Source organism: Mastigoproctus giganteus, chromosome 9 (genome assembly GCF_048544385.1).
Source record: "Mastigoproctus giganteus isolate SK-2022 chromosome 9, ASM4854438v1, whole genome shotgun sequence".
Classification (NCBI taxonomy): Eukaryota; Metazoa; Arthropoda; class Arachnida; order Uropygi; family Thelyphonidae; genus Mastigoproctus; species Mastigoproctus giganteus.
The window spans coordinates 51125116-51142999 of NC_143583.1; the positions used below are offsets into that span (position 1 = coordinate 51125116).

At 37.6% G+C, this 17884-nt stretch overlaps 1 protein-coding gene across 5 annotated transcripts in view; it reads left to right on the plus strand.

Moving 5' to 3' along the window:
- The window catches only part of LOC150080216 (histone-lysine N-methyltransferase 2C-like), a 1301638-nt gene that overhangs the window by 212305 nt on the left and 1071449 nt on the right, over positions 1 to 17884 (plus strand). For 4 of the 5 annotated variants that reach the window (XM_090381514.1, XM_090381519.1, XM_090381517.1 and 1 more), the window contains exon 12: positions 1935 to 2052. In XM_090381514.1, the coding sequence (XP_090237640.1) occupies positions 1935 to 2052 (118 nt within the window). The remainder of the gene's footprint in view (positions 1 to 1934; positions 2053 to 17884) is intronic. The other variant, XM_090381515.1, reaches the window with a different exon arrangement.

Sequence of the window (17884 nt, forward strand, 5' to 3'; positions counted from 1 at the left end):
CTATTTTCTAATTATTTATTTATTTATTCACTTTATTATAATTTAATTTATGTTAATATTTAATATAATTCAATGATAGTATATATATATATATAATAATATTAAACTGTTAAGAAGCAAAATAAGCAGAAAAAGGAAAATAACAAAAGTTCTAAGTCTAATTCTCCAAAACATGCAGCGCAGCAGTAAAGGGGGCGCTTCCGTAGCCAGGCAGGAAGGAGCAGCAGTGCATAGCACACGCTTCTTGATTAGACCGGGGTTCGAGCCCGTCACCACCAAATACGGAGGATGCGGAAATGTCAGGGAATGACCACCACATATTCCTGGAGCAATATGTCCTTAGTTGCTAATGCTCCTAAAAACCAAATAAGAAACAGCAGTAAAGGAAGCAAAAGGATATAAGTAATGTGTGGTTTGTAACATAAATAAAGTGTCTTGAAAATAGAAATGAAAAATACACAGTGCCTGAACTAAGAGAATTAATTTTAAGGGTTAGTATAAACTGGAACTGAAGTAGTGGTGAAAAAGTGAAAGAATTTAAAAAACCTAGTACAAAAATGAACTGGGACTGAGGAAGCAAACAATATACAAAAATAATTTTATACAAATAAATAAAAAAAATAATAATAAAATAAAAAAAAATAAATAAATAACACTGTATTCAGATATGGGAGGGTAATTTTAGCAAGAGGTCAAATCAAAGGATGGCAAATATGCAAAATCTGAATATAGTAAATGAAAAGATGATATGTAGCCAGGAATTTCATCAGGGGACTACTCCTGACCATGTATCAGGCACTGCGTTTCCAAACTTGTCTATAGTATTAGAAAAAGGATGGGAGCAAATATGCGGCGTTTATCGTAATACTAACAGACAAGGTAGTCTCTACACAGTAAAAATTAAGTTAATAATGTCATTTTGAAATTTAATACAAATTTACAAAAGTGTAATGTGAAATATAATACAAATTTACAAAAGTGTAATGTGAAATATAATACAAATGTTTGTACCTTGCGGAAGGGGTAAAAAGTAATTAAATTAATGTAGTTAAAAAATGTAAAAATTCAAATATACAGCAGAGAAATTTGATCAAAAAGTGTGGTCAAGCAGATGGTAACCATTTGCTTGTTCACAAATATCAATTAGATAATTCCACGAACTAACAGATTTTGTCATTGTAGCATAATAAAAACTCAGAGCTTTAAAGGTAAAATCTCCAGTCCTGCATATTTGTTATAATGTGCTGCTTTGGAGAATAACCAGTCTGTGAACTAAATTTGCTGGTTCTCAGGTGGTTTCATTGGAGGATTCTCTTGCTTTTATACTTGTAGCTGATGATGGATTGCTAGATTTGGGAAGTTCAACTGTATATGATATGATGAATAGCATTTACTATTATTGGTACTGCTGACCTTAAGTTCAGTCCCACTAATATGTATATTTCTTTATTTTTAATTCAGTTCCCATATAAGGTAGTTATTTTGATTCTCTAGTATTTCAAATCAAGATGAGCTCTGTAAGAAGAGCTTTGTTTCTTCACTTCACTTTGTTTTTTCAGTGGAAACAGATTTTATTATAATTATACTGTAAGATTGTTTTCTGTTTAATTGAGAAAGCAGTTTTTGCAATGTCATATAAATACGCATTTTTTAATTATAATAATAGATTAACTGAAATTTCACAAAAAAGTTTTGAAATAGGCATGAAAAAATGTCTGTGGAGATTGTAACTAGCTCAACTAGATCTCATGTTTATTTGAACCTAAAAGTTATTCAGAGGTATGTAGTAATGTCTTAAATTTTATAATTTTAAAATAATAATTTTGTATAACATATAAATTAGTTATTTTTCATCTTGAACTTCATCTGTTTTGTGAGTGTAAGAGGTTTTGATGATCCTCTTGTTTATTTTTATTTATTTTTTTGTCTGCAAGTAGGCAACCCGGAGATGATAACAAGATGCTTGTGTGTGACACATGTGATAAAGGTTACCATACATTTTGTCTTAAACCAATGATAGTAACTATTCCTAAAAGTGGCTGGAAATGTAAGGTATGTGAACATTATTTTTTAAAATCTAAACCTGTTATAACAATCAACAAAAAAAAAAAAATAATAATAATAAAAAAAATAATAAATAAATAAAGCATTTTCTCACAGTAATTTAGTTGCAAACATTAGTTGTACAGTGCAGCTTTAAGCATGATGTAATTGATTTAACCTTAGTTGTGTAAAAAAGTAAAAGTCAAAAGGCTACCTGAATTCAAGCATGGCCAACTCTTGTATTTTTTACAACAATGATTGTAATATGCCAGAGCCAGAATTAGAATGAGTAATGATTAATGTACAGTCTCTCTTAAACTAAATAAATTATTTATTTCAGCTGTATCCCTCCCACTGTGTTGGGTCTAGTCTGTATTCTCTAAATGAAAAGAGGATTATTATTATTATATAAAATTTTTTTTTGTATTTGTCTATTGTTAATGCCTTTTGTTTATAGGTAAGCCTCGTATAACCTGGTAGTTAGGTTCCTAGTAAATATTGTGTTGTGTGAAAGTGTGTTATATGAGACTAAGAAAAAATACAAAAAGAGGGTTATCAGTCAGAAAAAAACATGCTACTGTAGCCTGAGCCAAACTAACTCAGCCATGTTGTGAAAAAGACTCATAAAAATTCCTCCTGTTATCAACAGGATTCGAACTTAGGTCTTTTCCACCTGCTGTGGGGAGGAGGAGGAGGGAAGTTCTGTCAACTGTGCTACATGCAAGGGCTTCATTAGTCGTATCATCAAAACCTTCCCCTCCTACCGACATAGCAAGTTCTACTATTGCACTGATTCCATTTTCTGCCGGTTCGACCATATTTCCTGAATGAACCGACTTCAGCCATACAGTTTTCCATAAGCATTTAACGTTGATGGTTTTACTTCTTTGAGCGATAAAGCTATGATTCTGATACGGTACACAATTGAGAAATGTTTCCATGCCTCCATTACTTCAGTAAATTTGGAATCAATTTTTACCAAAATCCATTGTAACGATTGATTGGCTGAATGAAAGAAGTTGTATTAACCCAGTACAACTGTGTTGGTAGATACGTAACTTCAACGTTCGGATGACTTAAATCTTTTGGATGGCCTGGCATCCAATAGTAATAAAACTTTGAAATCTAGATTTTTCCACAAGTTCAATAGCACAGAACATAACACAGGGATTTCCCAACAAAATAAAATACAGGGATTTCTCAATAATTTTTTTGACTAGTCAGTCAACAGCGAGGATTCAAAAAGAGTGGGAATGTTGAAAAATTACATCCAACATAATAGCAGGATTTTCCCTGCACAAGAAGCTCAAAAATACCCTGTTATGCAAGGTTTGCCGAAATTCTCTAGCCATGTTAGAGTGAAACAGTGTTGTATAAGTACCATGTTGTGTGAGAATTGCTGCAATTTATCAATCATGTTAGAGCGAAACTGTGCTGTAGAAGTACCGTGTTATATGGGGGTTGCTTGTATTTCAAATCAAGAATGATAACTGCAGGTTTGAAGGGGGCAACAAATGAAACCTTGAAGAATTATTTTTGAATTTGGAGCTGGCCAAAGGGAACTGATAAATGGTAATTCATTTGAATTACCATTTATTAGTGATAATTGAAATAATCTTATTACTGATTATTGCTGGTTGTTAGCATTATGCTTTTTATATGCTACATCATAAATATTTCAGTGGGAGTTTGAACCGCTCCCAAAATGGAGGGGGGTAACCTAACCTTTTTTCTTTAGAATCATGTGGACTAGTGCATAAATTGTGTTTTAACAAAATGTTATTTTTTTTTATTACTGTACTTTTATTTTTAAAAACACTCGTGAGGTATTGATTGACGTCATAACGTCAACCAACACCTCAACAGCTATTCACTATATATCAGTGGCATAGATACCATATAGGCAGGCAAGGCAATTGCCTCTGGGCCCGGCGTCTTTGGTTGTCTCCTCTTTTTGCAATTTTCATTAATTAAGTAGGGGCCGGAACATGTTCTTTGCCTCCAGGTCCGAAAAAGGGTAGCTACACTACTGCTATATATATATATATATATATATATATATAAATAAGAATAAGAGTTAAAATAAAATAATGCCAGCAGTATGGTAAGAGAAGAGCGAAAATAATCAAAATTAAACCTAATGGGGGGGGGAATAGAAGGGCAACAAGAGTAAAAATATTGCAGTAAAACTCATCAATGGACACTGCTCATCGTGGACTGATGTTATTAGTGGAGTCCCTCAGGGCTCAGTGTTGGGTCCATTATTGTTTTCTGTATTTATAAATGATATTGATGATGGTATATCGGGATTAATGTCCAAGTTTGCAGACGATACAAAGGTTGGCAGGGTTGTCAAGGACACTACTGACACTATGCTGCTGCAACAGGATCTGGAAAGGTTGAGCAGATGGGCTGAGAGGTGGCAAATGAAGTTTAACATTGACAAATGTAAAGTACTACACATGGGAAACAGCAACCCCAGAGCAACGTATCAACTCTGTGGTACAACACTGACAGTGGTAGAGAATGAAAGGGACTTGGGGGTGGTTGTGCAGGCAGATATGAAGTTCTCTGAGCAGTGCAGACGGGCTGCAAGAGTAGCTCATGGAGTATTGTCAATGATATACAGGAATTTTTCCAGCAGGGATAAGGAAGTGATTATTCCATTGTATAAGGCGATGGTCAGGCCACACCTAGAGTACTGTATACAGGTCTGGAGGCCTCATTTCAAGAAGGATGTAGAGCTGCTGGAACGAGTACAGAGAAGGGCAACAAGATTAGTGAATGGAACAAAGGGGTGCTCTTACGAAGAACGGCTTAAGTTTTGCAAATTACAGTGTCTGGAGACTAGGCACCAGCGAGGTGATCTGATAGAGGTGTATAAAGCCTTGAATGGTTTAAGCATGCTCAATGCTGATGGGATTCTTCCTCTAGCTCAGAATAATCACCTGAGAGGGCATAAATTCAAATTGAGGAAAGACAGATGTAGGATAGACGTGCGGAAATTTGCCTTTAGCCAGCGGGTGGTTGGTTGGTGGAACAGACTTCCATCCCTTGTGGTGGAGGTTGATAGCCTAAATAAGTTTAAGGCTCAGCTGGACAGGTATTTTGAACGAACGGAGGGGTGAAGTGGAAGTGGTTTTTTTCGGCTGATGCTGCATAAGCTTGCTTTCTTGCATCAAATGCCTCTACTAATGCTAATGCTAACTCTCTAAATAATTTAGAAAATCTAAATGAAAGAATAATAATTCATTGAATTTTGGAAGCCAATTAAATAAAAATTTAGCGGTAGCCCCTCTGATGGGTACCAGGTCCAAATTTATGTGAAATATCACCAACAGAGGTGTTAACCACTACAATAAAATAAAACAAAAATAAACCAAAAATAGACTGACCATTATGCCCCATCCCGACAGAGGACCACAAAGCCAATAATGGTCAGGGAATCGCTGCATTTCAATCGCTGGACAAATCGCCGCAAAGGAGAATCGATCGAAAGATCAGCCCGCCACCCCGCCTCAGATCGATCGAAAGATCAGCCCGCCTCAGATCAAACCACCAATGCAGAAGATTTCAACAGCGGTGGTCTTGATGCAGCGAAAATTAAAAAAAATAGAACAGCTACGAGCACTCCAGTGCAAAGCCACACTACTGACAAAGTAATCTCAACCAGATTATATAGACGAATAATGAGCTATGGATGGCAGCACAGGTGCAGCGTTAGCAATTCGCCTACTACTGTCATGTGATATAATTATACAGCAGGCCCCCGTTATAACGCGGTTCGCTTTACGCTGATTCGCTATAACGCTGTTCTTATATTATAACCCGTATCTGATTATAACGCTGTCACAGATCACTATAACGCTCTTTTACAGATTTCATTTTTGACATATTAACGAAATCGTTTCATTTGATGGAGTCGATAGCTTGAAAATGAATAGCAAAACAGCATTAAAACGTTTCCCACGCCGACTTGAGAAATTTTCCCACGCTCAGTAAAATTTTCTCACACGCTAATTTAGTTTCAGTACAGTGACTTGTAACATAGTTCCGCGATCAACATTTTAAAAAATGATCAAGTATATTGCTTGTAATATTTGCGTTATATGCATTTATCCGGTCTAGTCATCACTCAGTAGAGTATTAGACATCGTGCGTAACAGAAAGTTTACTTGAACATTGTATCATAATGAATTCAACCAACGCGGTTACATTTTCGAAGAGCTAATAATGACCGACAGGAATGAAAAAGCAACAACATCTGGGCGCAGTACGAAGACTATAAATGTAAGAAAAAGACTGAATTTGAAAAGTAAATTAGACGTTTTGAAGCGAATCGATTCTGGTCAACGACAAACGGATGTGTGCCATAATTTAGGACTTGCAACTTTAACTGTAAGAACAATTATAAAAAAATAAAGAATTAATTTTTGCAGCGGGAAAGATAGCTGTTCCACTGCAAGCAACTAGGACTAGGCCGGCTATTAGGATTGAAACGGAAAGACTTTAATTTTATTGAAGATAATATTCCAATGCAGAATAAAGTTAAATATTAAAAAGAGAGAGAAAGAGATTAGCCAATATGATGATCTGAAGAAAACTTGCCTAAAAAAAAAAAAAAAAAAAAATATGTGGAACCATTTAAAACTGGTAAGGGCTGGTTAAATAGATTTAAAATCCAGGGAGAAGCCGCAAGTGCAGATCAAGGAGCCGAAACTTTCAAAAATGAACTTTTGTTAAAATTATTGAAGAGGGGTATTATGTGTTATAATTCTCAATAAGTTTTTAACATAGATGAAGCAGGACTTTTGTGGAAACGAATGCCTAAAAGAAGTTTCATATTGAAAGAAGAAAAAATATGCCAGGTTTCAAAGCGGTGAAGGATCGGTTGAATTTATTGTTGGTTTTAACGCTGCGGGGGATTAAAATTAATACCCCTTTTAGTTTATTTGGAAGAGGGCCAAAGTTCAACTCAAAATCCACACATTTTTCATGATTAAATTCATCAATTAAATTAAATTCATTATTTTAATTGGAATTTTAAATTTACTTTTGATACGCAAGTAGTTACCACATAATTATACATATGCAATGCAGAATATTTTATATGTGCAAATATTTGAATATTAAATATTTTGACCAACATTTGTGCATCTTTTCATTACTGTTTATTATTCATTAGGAAATATCCTATGGCACTGACCGCAGCTCATAAATACATATGTTACCTTATGGGAAAGCGGCGCTCGCTTAGCGCGGATTCACTTAGCGCTCCGTTTTTCCGGAACGAATGATCAGCGTTAAGCGGGGGTCACCTTTACATATATTTGAATAGCGTTTAAAATAGTTGGAAACGGAACCTTTCATAATAAAAAAAAATAAAATAGCGCAGCATACATCAGAGGCAGCAAAAAGCATTCCTCTACATGATGCTTGAAATATAACCATATAAATCAGAATAAGAGTTAAAATAAAATAATGACAGCAGTATGGTAAGACAAGAGCAAATTTTTGTTTTATTTTATTGTAGTGGTTAACACCTCTGTTGGTGATATTTCACATAAATTTGGACCTGGTACCCATCAGAGGGGCTACCGCTAAATTTCTATTTAATGGGCTTCCAAAATTCAATGAATTATTATTCTTTCATTTAGATTTTCTAAATTACTTTAGAGAGTTTCTACTGCAATATTTTTACTCTTGTTGCCCTTCTATCCCCCCCCATTTGATTTAGGTTTAATTTTGATTATTTTCGCTCTTGTCTTACCATACTGCTGGCATTATTTTATTTTAACTCTTATTCTTATTTATATGGTTATATTTCAAACATCATGTAGAGGAATATGCTTTTTTGCTGCCTCTGATGTATGCTGTACTATTTTATTTTATTATGAAAGATTCTGTTTCCAACTATTTTAAACACTATTCAAATATATATATAATAATAATAATAATAGGAACAATTTATAAATATCTTATGCAATATAATCCAGATCGGATTAATGCCATCTATTTTAGATAGAACATTACATCCGTCGTAATATATTTTTTATTATAGCTTAAGTAAAATAGGTACATGCCATTTAATAGTATATTATGTTAGATATAGCACGTACCTATTTTACTTAAGCTATAATAAAAAAAATAATAATAAAAAAATATATATATACACACACAAACACATATATATATATATATATATATATATATATATATATATATATATACACTGTCATTGAATTATATTAACATAAGTTAAATTATAATAAATTGTATAAATAAATAAATAATTAAGCATTCATTAGAGGCAGCGACATGCAATTCCTCCATATGAAGCTGAAATACATCCAATATTTTAAATTAAATAAAATAAAACAACATAAGCCAGTAGTATGGCAAAAACTGTAGAGCGAAAATTAACAAAAAAATAACCCAAATAGACAAACGAATGAAAAGAAAGAATAGATATAAATAGTAGCCCAGAAACCCTTGATAATCCAATTAACAAAAACTATACAAAATTTAGGATAATGCCAATTACTTATTAATTCAGCGGTACTCCCCCCACCCCGAGAGGTACCAGTTCCGAAAGACGTGAAATATCACCAAAAGAGGGTTAAAGGAACTACCAAACGATAACAAAATCGAAATAAATTAAAATAAAATAGACTGATCATCATGCCCCATCGACAGAGGACCACGAGGCCAATAATAGTCATGGAATCGCTGCGTTTCAATCGCTATACAATATCGCTATACAATCGCTCAGGGGAGGGTACCGCTAAATTAATATCATATCTAAATTAATATTAAATTAATGGCATTATCCTAAATTTTGTATAGTTTTTGTTAATTGGATTTAATGTTTGAAATTATACAAGGGTTTCTGGGCTACTATTTATATCTATTCTTTCTTTTTGTTTGTTTTTTATTTGGGTTATTTTTATGTTAATTTTCGCTCTACAGTTTTTGCCATACTACTGGCTTATGTTGTTTTATTTTATTTAATTTAAAATATTGGATATATAGCATTAGCATTAGTAGAGGCATTTGATGCAAGAAAGCAAGCTTATGCAGCATCAGCCAAAAAAAAAAAAAAAAAAAAACCCACTTCCACTTCACCCCTCTGTTCGTTCAAAATACCTGTCCAGCTGAGCCCTAAACTTATTTAGGCTATCAACCTCCACCACAAGGGATGGAAGTCTGTTCCACCAACCAACCACCCGCTGGCTAAAGGCAAATTTCCGCATGTCTATCCTACATCTGTCTTTCCTCAATTTGAATTTATGCCCTCTCAGGTGATTTTTCTGAGCTAGAGGAAGAATCCCATCAGCATTGAGCATGCTTAAACCATTCAAGGCTTTATACACTATCAGATCACCTCGCTGGTGCCTAGTCTCCAGACACTGTAATTTGCAAAACTTAAGCCTTTCTTCGTAAGAGCACCCCTTTGTTCCATTCACTAATCTTGTTGCCCTTCTCTGTACTCGTTCCAGCAGCTCTACATCCTTCTTGAAATGAGGCCTCCAGACCTGTATACAGTACTCTAGGTGTGGCCTGACCATTGCCTTATACAATGGAATAATCACCTCCTTATCCCTGCTGGAAAAATTCCTGTATATCATTGACAATACTTCATGAGCTACTCTTGCAGCCCGTCTGCACTGCTCAGAGAACTTCATATCTGCCTGCACAACCACCCCCAAGTCCCTTTCATTCTCTACCACTGTCAGTGTAGTACCACAGAGTTGATACGTTGCTCTTTGGTTGCTGTTTCCCATGTGTAGTACTTTACATTTATCAATGTTAAACTTCATTTGCCACCTCTCAGCCCATCTGCTCAACCTTTCCAGATCCTGTTGCAGCAGCATAGTGTCAGTAGTGTCCTTGACAACCCTGCCAACCTTTGTATTGTCTGCAAACTTGGACATTAAGCTTGATATACCATCATCAATATCATTTATAAATACAGAAAACAATAATGGACCCAACACTGAGCCCTGAGGGACTCCACTAATAACATTAGTCCACGATGAGCAGTGTCCATTGATTACCACTCTCTGTCTTCTCCCCCTCAACCACCCCTTTATCCATAGCAGCAATTTGCCTCCAATGTCACACTGCTCCAATTTGTGTAGCAGTCTTCCATGTGCAACAGTATCAAAAGCCTTTCTAAGAACCAAGTATATAATATCAAAGTTATTCCCTGCATCCAGTTCTTTTGTGACTGCATCATATTATCCAATCAAGCTGGTCAGGCAAGACTTCCCCTTAACAAAACCATGCTGTGTCTGAGCTATAACTGAAGTCTTGTCTAAATGATCCTGCAGTGCTTCTTTAACCAGTGCCTCCATTAATTTTCCTGGAACAGAAGTTAAGCTCACAGGTCTATAATTACTTGTGTCAGCCTTTGATCCTCCTTTGTGAATTGGGATCACATTTGCAAATTTCCAGTCTATGGGTACCTCCCCTGAGTCCAAGGAAGCTCTCATAATTATGGCTAAGGGTTTGCTTACTTCCTTTGCTGCCTCCTTTAATATAACTGGATAGATCCCATCCACCCCGGGTGCCTTTCTTGTGTTTATCTTCAACAGTTTCTCCTCCACTTTACTCCCAGTTATTTCAAGATTCTGTAGCTTACTGCTAGAGTTGAATACACCTCTGGCATTCCCCTTGCTGAATAACTCCTCATGTGTGAATGTCGATGCAAAATATTCATTTAGTTTGTTAGCTACCTGAGCAGGATCATCAACACTTGACCCATCAATATCAAGTGGACCAATCTGATTCATCCCCTTCCTTCTAGAGTTTACATAAGTAAAGAACTCTTTGCTGTTTTTCTTTGCATCCCTTGCCAAGGATTTCTCGTAATCTGCCTTCGCCTGCCTAACCTCCTTTGTAACTTGGTTGCATATCAACTTGTATCTATCATAGGCTTCTGTGTCATGTGTTAGTTTGTAAGTATCCCATACATTTTTCTTCTCTGCCATATGTCTCATTAGTTCATCTGACATCCACTTAGGCCTAAACCTTGAACAATATTTCTTAGTTGGTATGTAAAGCCTAGTAGCTTCCAAGATAAGTTCTTTGAATGCTTCCCATTTTGAATTTGCTGTTGGTAACATCATCAGTTGGTCCCACTGTATAGAATTTAAAATTGTCTCTGTCTATCGTAGTCGCCTTTACGGAAGCAATAACCCTTCCCTTTACCCCTAATGGTAGTTACCTCTTTGAGTAAATCCCACTTCAGCACACTGTGATCACTGCCACCTAGTGGTTCATTTATCTGCAGATTCTTAATGCATGAAGAATCACTGCTGATAATCAAATCAAGAGTATTACTCCCTCTAGTTGCCTCCCGAACATGCTGATGTAGAAAACAATCATCCAATAAATCCACAAAAGCCCTGCTAGTGTGTGAGTGACCAGCCCCCAAATTCCAGTCAATATCTGGGAAATTAAAATCTCCCATATAAAAACACTCTGATTTACTGGCCACTCTATTTCCCTGTACAGTTTCTTATTATACTCATCAGAGTCATTAGGCCTATAGCACACTCCTACTCTCAATTTTGATCTCCCAATGCTTATGTCACACCAAACTGACTCAACACTGCACTGTCCAGCGATGTCGACTGGCTTCACTTCTTTGGTTTTTATGTGTTTCTTAACTAATAGCATAACCCCTCCCCCCTTCCTATCCTGTCTATCCTTTCTGTAGACGTTGTACTCCCCAAATTGCAGTTCTGCATCCCTTATATCTGTGTGACACCACGTCTCTGATATCCCAACAATATCTGCCTTTGATGTTTTGAGCAATACCTCAAATTCATCAAATTTATTTACTAAACTCCTAGCATTGGTGTACACGCAAGCATACCTGCACCTGTTTCTATTCTTAGCTACCCTAACACAACCCATGTGTTTACTTGTACTGCAATGGCTCCCAGCAGTCTCTGAAATACCATGCATCTTGTTTTTCAGGTTTCTGCTCATTCTAATAGAAGCAGTGCAAGAATCTCTTTGACCTCTGCCAGTGGCTACTGTCAATCTATTGGTCTTTGTCTCCCCCCAAGCTAGCAGTTTTCCGACCCACCTAACACTGCCTCGATAGCATCAGCAAATATTCTTGCATCCTTTCTATTTAAGTGTATCCCATCCCTGTAGAAGCAATCTCTCCTGTTAACAAGTACAGTCCAGGCTGAAAAAAATTCTAACCCTTGAGCCTTGCACAATCTTTCCAGGGCCGAATTGATCGACAAGGCTCTCATCATATACTCCCTCCTATCGTGTCTGGGCAGAATTGCAGACACTTTCAAATTCAACCCTAATTCTCGGCTTTTGTTCAACTTTTGTTACTCAGCACCAGCTGCTCAACCTTTGCAACAATCTCACTGTCTGGATTGTTGATGGCCTTCCATCTCTTGGTTTGTCAAAGACACATTTATGACCTTATTGGCTCTCCCGTTTCTACTTTTTTACAGTGTTATAGGATGGACAATTCTGCTAATACACAGCTTTCATTCTTCATCAATTTCCTGAGCTTTCTTGCCCTGCAGATGCAGGAATTTGATCTCGACACTCTGCTTTGTCAACCATAGTGTCCTTCCTCAGATTCCGGGCTCCACCTATGGTGAATGATCACGCACAGGAATGAAATTTCACATTGAATATGTAGACAACTTATATTAAAAACGGCAACTTCCTACTGATGATGCTACTACTTTTTTATCTAGGTGAGGGTATGGACTTTTTGATGCCCCCTCATATCTTCATCAGTCATTCCTTATCAATGATGTTAGCATTAGTAGAGGAATATGATGCAAGAAAGCAAGCTTATGCATCATCAGCCAAAAAAAAAAAAAAAAAAAAAACCCCTTCCCATTTCACCCCTCTCTATTCATTCCAAATCCATGTCCAGCTCAGCCTTAAATTTATTTAGACTATTAGCTTCCACAACAAAAGATGGAAGCCTGTTCCACCAATCAACTTTTTTTTTTTTGATCGTATGATGTGAGCACGAAGGAACCAGTTTTTTCCTGCTTCGTGTATCATGGCTGTGAGATCCAACCGGAGAGTACGGCACCATTGTAATATCCAAGCCTGAGGTGGGATTCGAACCCGTGATCTTCGGGTTGCCAGGCAGGCACTTAGCATTAGCATTAGTAGAGGCATTTGATGCAAGAAAGCAAGCTTATGCAGCATCAACCAAAAAAAAAAAAAAAAACCCACTCCCACTTCACCCCTCTGTTCGTTCAAAATACCGGTCCAGCTGAGCCTTAAACTTATTTAGGCTATCAACTTCCACGACAAGGGATGGAAGTCTGTTCCACCAACCAACCACTCGCTGGCTAAAGGCAAATTTCCGCACGTCTATCCTTCATCTGTCTTTCCTCAATTTGAATTTATGCCCTCTCAGGTGATTATTCTGAGCGAGAGGAAGAATCCCATCAGCATTGAGCATGCTCAAACCATTCAATGCTTTATACACCTCTATCAGATCACCTCGCTGGTTCCTAGTCTCAGACACTGTAATTTGCAAATCTTAAGCCTTTCTTCGTAAGAGCACCCCTTTGTTCCATTCACTAATCTTGTTGCCCTTCTCTGTACTCGTTCCAGCAGCTCTACATCCTTCTTGAAATGAGGCCTCCAGGCCTGTATACAGTACTCTAGGTGTGGCCTGACCATTGCCTTATACAAGGGAATAATCACCTCCTTATCCCTGCTAGAAAAATTCCTATATATCATTGACAATACACCATGAGCTACTCTTGCAGCCCGTCTGTACTGCTCAGAGATCTTCATATGTGCCTGCACAACCACCCCCAGGTCCCTTTCATTCTCTACCACTGTCAGTGTAGTACCACAGAGTTGATACGTTGCTCTGGGATTGCTGTTTCCCATGTATAGTACTTTACATTTATCAATGTTAAACTTCATTTGCCACCTCTCAGCCCATCTGCTCAACCTTTCCAGATCCTGTTGCAGCAGCATAGTGTCAGTAGTGTCCTTGACAACCCTGCCAACCTTTGTATCGTCTGCAAACTTCGACATTAAGCTTGATATACCATCATCAATATCATTTATAAATACAGAAAACAATAATGGACCCAACACTGAGCTCTGAGGGATACCACTAATAACATTAGTCCATGATGAGCAGTGTCCATTGATTACCACTCAGTCTTCTCCCCCTCAGCCACCCCTTTACCCACAGCAGCAATTTGCCTCCAATGTTACACTGCTCCAATTTGTGCAGCAGTCTTACATGTGCAACAGTATCAAAAGCCTTTCTACGATCCAAGTATATAATATCAAAGTTATTCCCTGCATCCAGTTCCTTTGTGACTGCATCATAGTATCCAATCAAATTGGTCAGGCAAGACTTCCCCTTAACAAAACCATGCTGTGTCCGAGCTATAACTGAAGTCTTGTCTATATGATCCTGCAGTGCTTCTTTAACTAGTGCCTCCATTAATTTTCCTGGAACAGAAGTTAAACTCACAGGTCTATAATTGCTTGTGTCAGCTTTTGATCCTCCTTTGTGAATTGGGGTCACATTTGCACATCTCCAGTCTGTGGGTACCTCCCCTAAGTCCAAGGAAGCTCTCATAATTATGGCTAAGGGTTTTCTTACTTCCTTTGCTGCCTCCTTTAATATAACTGGATAGATCCCATCCACCCCGGGTGCCTTTCTTGTGTTTATCTTCAACAATTTCTCCTCCACTTTACTCTCAGTTAATACAAGATTCTCTAGCTTACTGCTAGAGTTGAATACACCTCTGGCTTTCCCCTTGCTAAATAACTCCTCATGTGTGAATGTCGATGCAAAATATTCATTTAGTTTGTTAGCTACCTGAGCAGGATCATCAACAGTTGACCCATCGATATCAAGTGGACCAATCTGATTCATCCCCTTCCTTCTAGAGTTTACATAAGTAAAGAACTCTTTGCTGTTTTTCTTTGCATCCCTTGCCAAAGATTTCTCGTAATCTGCCTTCGCCTGCCTAACCTCCTTTGTAACTTGGTTACAGATCAACTTGTATCTATCATAGGCTTCTGTGTCATGTGTTAATTTGTATGTATCCCAAGCATGTTTCTTCTCTGCCATATGCCTCATCAGTTCATCTGACATCCATTTAGGCCTAAACCTTGAACAATATTTCTTAGTTGGTATGTAAAGTCTAGTAGCTTCCAAGATAAGTTCTTTGAATGCTTCCCATTTTGCATTTGCTGTTGGTAACATCATCAGTTGGTCCCACTGTATAGAATTTAAATACTGTCTCAGTCCATCGTAGTCGCCTTTACGAAAGCAATAACCCTTTCCTTTACCCCTAATGGTAGTTAACTCTTTGAGTAAATCCCACTTCAGCACACTGTGATCACTGCCACCTAGTGGTTCATTTATCTGCAGATTCTTAATGCATGAAGAATCACTGCTGATATTTCAGAGACTGCTGGGAGCCATTGCGGTACAAGTAAACACATGGGTTGTGTTAGGGTAGCTAAGAATAGAAACAGGTGCAGGTATACTTGTGTGTACACCAATGCTAGGAGTTGACTAAATAAATTTGATGAATTTGAGGTATTGCTCAAAACATCAAAGGTAGATATTGTTGGGATATCAGAGACGTGGTGTCACACAGATATAAGGGATGCAGAACTGCAATTTGGCGAGTACAACGTCTACAGAAAGGATAGACAGGATAGGAAGGAGGGAGGGGTTATGCTATTAGTTAAGAAACACATAAAAACCAAGGAAGTGAAGCCAGTCGACATCGCTGGACAGTGCAGTGTTGAGTCAGTTTGGTGTGACATAGGCATTGGGAGATCAAAATTGAGAGTAGGTGTGTGCTATAGGCCTAATGACTCTGATGAGTATAATAAGGAACTGTACAGGGAAATAGAGTGGGCCAGTAAATCAGAGAGTCTTATAATGGGAGATTTTAATTTCCCAGATATTGACTGGAATTTGGGGGCTGGTTACTCACGCACTAGCAGGGCTTTTGTTGATTTATTGAATGATTGTTTTCTACCTCAGCATGTTCGGGAGGCAACTAGAGGGAGTAATACTCTTGATTTGATTATCAGCAGTTATTCTTCATGCATTAAGAATCTGCAGATAAATGAACCACTAGGTGGCAGTGATCACAGTGTGCTGAAGTGGGAGTTACTCAAAGAGGTAACTACCATTAGGGGTAAAGGGAAGGGTTATTGCTTCCGTAAAGGCGACTACGATGGACTGAGACAGTATTTAAATTCTATACAGTGGGACCAAGTGATGATGTTACCAACAGCAAATTCAAAATGGGAAGCATTCAAAGAACTTATCTTGGAAGCTACTAGGCTTTTCATACCAACTAAGAAATATTGTTCAAGGTTTAGGCCAAAATGGATGTCAGATGAACTAATGAGGCATATGGCAGAGAAGAAAAATGCATGGGATACTTACAAATTAACACATGACACAGAAGCCTATGATAGATACAAGTTGATATGCAACCAAGTTACAAAGGAGGTTAGGCAGGCGAAGGCAGATTACGAGAAATCCTTGGCAAGGGATGCAAAGAAAAACAGCAAAGAGTTCTTTACTTATGTAAACTCTAGAAGGAAGGGGATGAATCAGATTGGTCCACTTGATATTGATGGGTCAACTGTTGATGATCCTGCTCAGGTAGCTAACAAACTAAATGAATATTTTGCATCGACATTCACACATGAGGAGTTATTCAGCAAGGGGAATGCCAGAGGTGTATTCAACTCTAGCAGTAAGCTACAGAATCTTGAAATAACTGGGAGGAAAGTGGAGGAGAAACTGTTGAAGATAAACACAAGAAAGGCACCCGGGGTGGATGGGATCTATCCAGTTATATTAAAGGAGGCAGCAAAGGAAGTAAGCAAACCCTTAGCCATAATTATGAGAGCTTCCTTGGACTCAGGGGAGGTACCCATAGACTGGAAATGTGCAAATGTGATCCCAATTCACAAAGGAGGATCAAAGGCTGACACAAGTAATTATAGACCTGTGAGTTTAACTTCTGTTCCAGGAAAATTAATGGAGGCACTGGTTAAAGAAGCACTGCAGGATCATTTAAACAAGACTTCAGTTATAGCTCGGACACAGCATGGCTTTGTTAAGGGGAAGTCTTGCCTGACCAATTTGATTGGATAATATGATGCAGTCACAAAAGAACTGGATGCAGGGAATAGCTTTGATATTATATACTTGGATCTTAGAAAGGCTTTTGATACTGTTGCACATGGAAGACTGCTACACAAATTGGAGCAGTGTGACATTGGAGGCAAATTGCTGCTATGGATAAAGGGGTGGTTGAGGGGGAGAAGACTGAGTGGTAATCAATGGACACTGCTCATCCTGGACTAATGTTATTAGTGGTATCCCTCAGGGCTCAGTGTTGGGTCCATTATTGTTTTCTGTATTTATAAATGATATTGATGATGGTATATCAAGCTTAATGTCGAAGTTTGCAGACAATACAAAGGTTGGCAGGGTTGTCAAGGACACTACTGACACTATGCTGCTGCAACAGGATCTGGAAAGGTTGAGCAGATGGGCTGAGAGGTGGCAAATGAAGTTTAACATTGATAAATGTAAAGTACTATACATGGGAAACAGCAATCCCAGAGCAACGTATCAACTCTGTGGTACTATACTGACAGTGGTAGAGAATGAAAGGGACTTGGGGGTAGTTGTGCAGGCAGATATGAAGTTCTCTGAGCAGTGGAGACGGGCTGCAAGAGTAGCTCATGGAGTATTGTCAATGCTATACAGGAATTTTTCCAGCAGGGATAAGGAGGTGATTATTCCATTGTATAA